General features: G+C 42.1%; 1 protein-coding gene across 1 annotated transcript; it reads left to right on the plus strand.

Moving 5' to 3' along the window:
- Positions 1 to 321: 321 nt before the first annotated feature.
- On the plus strand, positions 322 to 5293 carry LOC104953062 (epsin-3-like; the record flags this gene model as incomplete). The annotated part of the gene is made up of 6 exons (XM_010779981.1): positions 322 to 497; positions 731 to 889; positions 1836 to 1919; positions 2433 to 2730; positions 3939 to 4066; positions 5207 to 5293. Coding segments are annotated over exons 1-6 (825 nt in total), but the record flags the coding sequence as incomplete, so codon positions are not given.
- Between the last annotated feature and the right edge of the window lie 1080 nt (positions 5294 to 6373).

Raw genomic sequence — 6373 nt, forward strand, 5'->3', positions numbered from 1 at the left:
CATGGACACAACCATCATTAATAACAACTGGTTTGCATACTGTTTCATTTTCATATTAATAATCATTGTATTATTTAGATGTTTCTATTGCTTTGTTTAATTTGGTCTAAATTCTAAAACCAGTCTATTGCTGTGTTTATGTGTTGCCCCTTGAACGGATACAAAAAAAACTATATTTAGCTAATTAGATCGTCCCCAAAAAGAGTAAGAATGAAGTTATTTCTAGAGTTTACTTTTATTCATATAATGTCTGTTTTTCTTTCTTACAGGGGCGTCCTATAACTCCTGACAGAGAAGAGGAGCCTTCATTGCCATAGCTACCTCTCCTCCCCTCGTCCACGTTCCCCCTTTCACCCCGTCTCTTCATCTGTTAAGTGTTGTTTTTTTTACATTTTTCTATCCCTCCACATCCTCCATAACCTGTCACCATGACAACCTCAGCCCTGCGCCGGCAGGTGAAGAATATCGTGCACAACTATTCAGAAGCAGAGATCAAGGTAGCCTATTAAAAACAAGCTGTACGTCATTCTGATTTAATGCCTTTAAATCAATGTCGAGTCACATCAGATCAATTAACGTCAGAACCCAACTTCATCTAACTATAAACTTGCTTTGACATCTGTTATTTGTCATTTGTTATGATATGGTTACTTTGGATGAGAAAGAAAATGATATGCATACAAATATGAGAAGAAAAGGATGTCAATGATCCTCTGTTGGTCACGTGTAGGTTCGTGAAGCCACTTCGAATGATCCATGGGGCCCGTCCTCGTCTCTCATGTCAGAGATCGCTGACTTGACCTTCAATGTGGTGGCGTTTGCTGAGGTCATGGGCATGGTGTGGAAACGCCTGAACGACAGCGGCAAGAACTGGAGGCACGTTTACAAGGTGACCTCAGGAGAGAGTTCTGTCAGATTCGGCTGCTCAGAATATTTATAAATCCTCTCTGTGTACATGTTTCCCTTCCTTCTTCTCGCTTACTAAAGCTTCAGCTGTTTCTTTAGCTTCCCTCTGACCGCTGGCCTCTCACCACCATTTACCGCCCGTCACCTTTCTCCTATTTGATGATTGACTGAGGTTGACATCTGTCGTTAGGAATTAAACACCTTTCCAACTGTAATGGATTTTGACAGATATTAGAGAACATATCACACAGCTGTACTGTCCCTCTAGTGAAAACCGTAGGTTACATTTTCACTCATCCTGACAAATGTCACAATATCGACTCCATGAATTGTCCCAAAATTGTAAAATATATTATCAACAGTGCGTAGATAAGGTATCTTGCTGACTTGGGGGATCCTCTGACTTTCCTCTTGGGCCATAATGAGCTCAATCTAAAAACCCATTAGCTTCCTGTAGCTTATGGATATCAGGTCAACACTTCCTTTTTAATGTTGTTGTTTATAGTGCAATTTGCAACTTCAGAGGCATGGAGTTAGAGTTGAGAGACTACGTCCATAACAGGGTTGTTTCTGAAGTCGCCATTTTAGAGCTAATTCTAAGCTAAAATGACATCAGTTTATAGTCGATAGATTCCAGGATTTATTGGGCCCATGCATCCCACCACTTTAGCTCTCCAGCCGGACTGTTTACTTGCATACAACTAAAGCCCACATATTTTGGCATGCTAGCAAACTAAAACAAAAAATCCTAGCATTAGTATTGTAAGTATTTCAGCATGCTAAGCCTTTAGCTTACCTGTACAGCCTCACACATTGGCTAACACGGCTGCAGACTCTCCTGCATCCATGTCATTGCAGATCGCCCTGTACAGTAGATTTGTGTATGATATTAATGTACTATCAGTGTATTAATCAGCTTTTGACTCCAGGCCCTGACTCTGTTGGATTACCTGCTGAAGACAGGATCAGATAGAGTGGCCCAACAGTGCCGTGAGAACGCTTTCACTATTCAGGTACTGGACTGAAACAGGAGGAGAACCTCATCAATCTGACTGTCTCAGGAACAGAGCTGCTTTATACAGTAGTTTATTGGTTTGTAATTAGTTTTAACCTTGGAAATTACTACTCTTTCTGGGGTCCATATAAAAAATAATGAAAAAACATTATGATCAGCAAATAGTACACTATATGTACTGTTGTGGCTTAAATTACTTTCAAACATTGAATAGAACAATTAACCCCTAAAATATATTCTCTAAATTCACAAAGTCAAACAATCCTTGTTTCCCCATATACGATTTGAAAACTACGAAAAACAAAAGATATCTATAAAAAAACGGAGATTATCCTTTTCAAAGGAGAATGAACAAACCATATTTCCTCACATACTGTATAGTGTTCTTTTCTGAGATTTAAATTATTGGGGTTTTCCTACATCTTCATTACCACAGCTTGAATTGTATTTGTTTAAGTAAATGTCATCCTTCAAATATAATTAACATTTATTTTATGTATGTGTGGTTCAGACGCTACGAGACTTCCAGTACATGGACCGTGACGGCAGAGATCAGGGGGCCAACGTGAGGGAAAAAGCCCGCCAACTGGTGTGTCTCCTTCGGGATGAGGAGCGGCTTCGACAGGAGAGGAGTCAGGCCCTGAAGACCAAGGAGCGAATGGCTGGGGGGGGCAGTGGAGGGGGCGGAGGGGTGTATGGAGGTATACCACCGTCTTACCACCCAGGCAGGCGGACAAGCCAGCCCAGCATGGCTGTGCTTTACGGGGAGGAGTTCAGCCGCTCCCGAGGCTCTCCATCTTCATTTAACTGTGAGTTCTGAGGGTATTTAAAACTGCAATAACTTACATTTCTGGGCCACATGGAGGCAGCAGAAACAATTTGTGAACACAGCAGCGACATATCATCCCTTTTAAATTTACTTGGCGGGAAGCGAACAGTTACGGAGCAACATTTACAATTGTTTGAAGTTGTGTTTCTGCCAACGTGGCCAAAGTATTTCCATTCGTCAATGTCTTTTAGCTCTGTGTTGTATCTGTCTCTAAAGCTGCTAAGTACTCCACTGTGTTCACCAGCTAGTCACTAAATGTGTCTGCTGTGTTGCTTTACAGATAGTATACAATAGGTTTAACCCGCTCATCAATGGAGTAGGAACATTTTGAATACCACAAAACAGAAAAAAAGAACACAGTTTGAAAACATTTCTAATAAAGCGTAAATCTCCCTTAATGGCCGCTTGTCCATGATATCATCCAGTATGACGTCCTCTTTACGTTTTTGTAGTGTACTAAGCTTTAATATGCTCTTTACTGCACACTGAGGATGGAAAGCTAAAAATAGCCTTTTAAATGATGTTAAGCAATGCAAAGGTGAGATTTAAGCTGGAAGTGTTCTCAAAGCGTCTTAGAGAATTAAATAGGCAAATGTACATCCAGCTTTCTTATGGGACTGTCTCTCATGCACTATGTGAGAGAAAGTCACTGGGCTTGCATTACTTTGCTGAAAACACCTGCTTGCTGCGACTGAAAACAGCACTTTGAAGGATGTGAAAATGGATCACAACAGTAGCGTTGCCAGACAGCTGAACAACGAGCTGACCCTTGATATAAAGCTCTGTAAAGCTCAGAGGAGCTCCATACTCTGGTGATAATTGTCATTTATCACTATCAGCTCCATTGCCATCGATTTTTGTTTCATAAAAATTAATCACTGCTTAAAACTCTGAACTTATCTAGAGCACAGAACAGCTAACTTTATGTGTTGGCAGTTAAGTGGATGAAGAATTCTCCCTTGCATTCACGCTGATACCCAATGAAATGCATTTTGTGCTGAAGCCGAGCATTTTGGACAATCCGCCACATGGATTACCAATACTGCTGCGTGGGCATGAAAATATTCAAATGAGCCCCCCACTTCCTGTGCTCTTTGCCTCAGTGCGTCATTCAACCCAACGTCAATCTGACCATTTTCTCATCATACACACTCATTGCTTCCTCACTAAAACTCCTTCCCTCTGCAGCCTCTGCAGCCTCGTCCTCGTCCCCTCGCGCCGCCTCAGACCTGGAGCAGGCTCGACCTCAGACCAGCGGCGAGGAGGAGCTGCAGCTGCAACTAGCTTTAGCCATGAGCAGGGAGGAGAGTCAGAAGGTAACACACACACACACACACACACACACACACACACACACACACACACACACACACACACACACACACACACACACACACACACACTACAAAATTGTGTAATCTCCTTCATCTCTCAGTGACAGCATACTCTTCCTCCACACACAGAGACCTTCCTCTGCAGCCACATGTCTCGTTGCCTCTACATGATTCCAAAAGGACAATTTTGGTAGAAATGTTCCGAACATACGCCCACTTTAATCTAGCTAGCCCTTCCTTTCCCTGTTACCATAGAGATGGATGAAGACACACAACTACAGATTGCTCCAAGCCTTCTCCTAAAGTAGCCTGAGTAGTTATACACACAGAAACACACCTCACTACACAGCTCACCATTCAGTGTCAGCATTTATTAACCCTCTAGTCGAGTGTGTCATAGGACTCATTCTAAGTAAACTGCTTATTTGTTGCCATCCAGTGATTTCTTCTTATTTTTGATAGCCAGCTAACTCCTTTAAATATCGACCGGCTCTCAAACACTTGGCCTGCCTTCAACGCACATTTTAATCACAGGTTTATATGTGGAATCTTTTATTTCGTCAACAAAATTGTTGAAAGAAATCAACCGAAATCCAAATTAAATGTTTGTCAATCATAATGAACCCACACTTGAATATGATATAAAACAGAGAAGATCTCCATAATACCCAATTCTGCCATTTTGATTGTAAAATGACTTCACTTGATTGTCAAAATAGAAGTTATTATGTTTCCCTAAATCTACTAATCCATTAACCACCTTGTTGTTGTTGCTCTTTCAAACATACATCCCTCTTTCCTCGCACAAGTATAATTTAATCTTCTCCATCTACAGTAAAAAAAATCCTCTGTGTTGCTCTGATCCAGCCTCTGCTCACTGTCAACTAAATATTTCATCTGCACAAAAAAAGCCACCAGCGCTGCCTCTGTTTCACTTGTGTGTGTGTGTGTGTGTGTGTGTGTGTGTGTGTGTGTGTGTGTGTGTGTGTGTGTGTGTGTGTGTGTGTGTGTGTGTGTGTGTGTGTGTGTGTGTGTGTCGTGTGTGAGTGTGTGTGTGTGTGTGTGTGTGTCCACGCTCATAACCGCGGCGATAATGTTGATATCACGATACCGCCCCTGCAGGACCAGTGCTGTCGCCAAGGAGACGAGTCTCTGTTGCAGAAGGCCCTGGATGAGAGCAGGAGAGAGAGTGAGTCGGGTACACAGGAGGTGAGCTTTAGAAACGTGTGTGCTCTGTACAGCATGTGTGTGGGTGCATTCGTGCTACACCAGGGTGAGCGGGTGCATTTGTTGGTTGTTTTTTTGGCAGGCATTAAGAGAATGAAGTGGAGTTTACTGCGAGGGAAACTAAACAAAAAGACATAGATCAGCATAACGAGGGAGGTTTGAGAGAGCTGAGAGAGGAGAAAGAGGTGCCTGGTGAATGACAATGGCTTTGTCTCGTCTAACCTTGAGCTCAGCATAACATTTTCCCTGAAAGCATACTCCTTATCTGTAAGCCCCATAGCCCCCGCCGGCGGGGCTACAGGCTTTTTTTTCTCACGAAACTGTGTCTCAGGGCTTCTTAACATTTAACAACCTATGAATGTGTCATACCCACTTAACGGGAAGAAACTCAGCTAACTGACGATATGAATCATTTTTACCGAAACAAAACACAAGTGTAACCCTGAGCCTCTGAATTAGCACTAAGCGAAAAAATGCTAACGCACTTAGCCCAGAACTGATGTTAGAAATATTTTATACTTCATCGGTTCTGCACAAACAAGATATACGAAAGCATACGAAACATACAAACATACGAAATCTGAGATTCCACTGATTCCAATGGTATAAGTATCATCACTCCACGACCAAAACTCTCGGCAGCAAAAGCCAGCAAAGACTACACACAACTTCACTTTACGTAGCCAAAAGGGCAAATATGTCTTACCTTTGCTGTTTTCTGATCAAAAGTGGCGTTCAAGGGCATTAAAACGCAGATAAACGCTGCTGAAGGTTAATCCAATGTCTCTGTGTCACTTTTAAATGATTACTCATATATATATATCATATTTATGGCAATAAGCCTAGTTTTCTGTTTTCAGAGCATAACATAGTTTCGGTTTGGGCAAGCTGCGTGCGCATCACTCTCACTCCTCAATGGTAACATGTGGGTGAATTTAGGAACTCCCTCTTGATTCTATTGGCTCTAACGGTTCAAAAGAGGTGTCAATCATCAACATCGACCAATGGGTTCCAGAGATATGGCACATACACCCAAATGAACCCAGAGGTGGGTTCTTTTTT

Source organism: Notothenia coriiceps, unplaced genomic scaffold (genome assembly GCF_000735185.1).
Source record: "Notothenia coriiceps isolate Sejong01 unplaced genomic scaffold, NC01 NC01_scaffold00021011, whole genome shotgun sequence".
Lineage (NCBI taxonomy): Eukaryota > Metazoa > Chordata > Actinopteri > Perciformes > Nototheniidae > Notothenia > Notothenia coriiceps.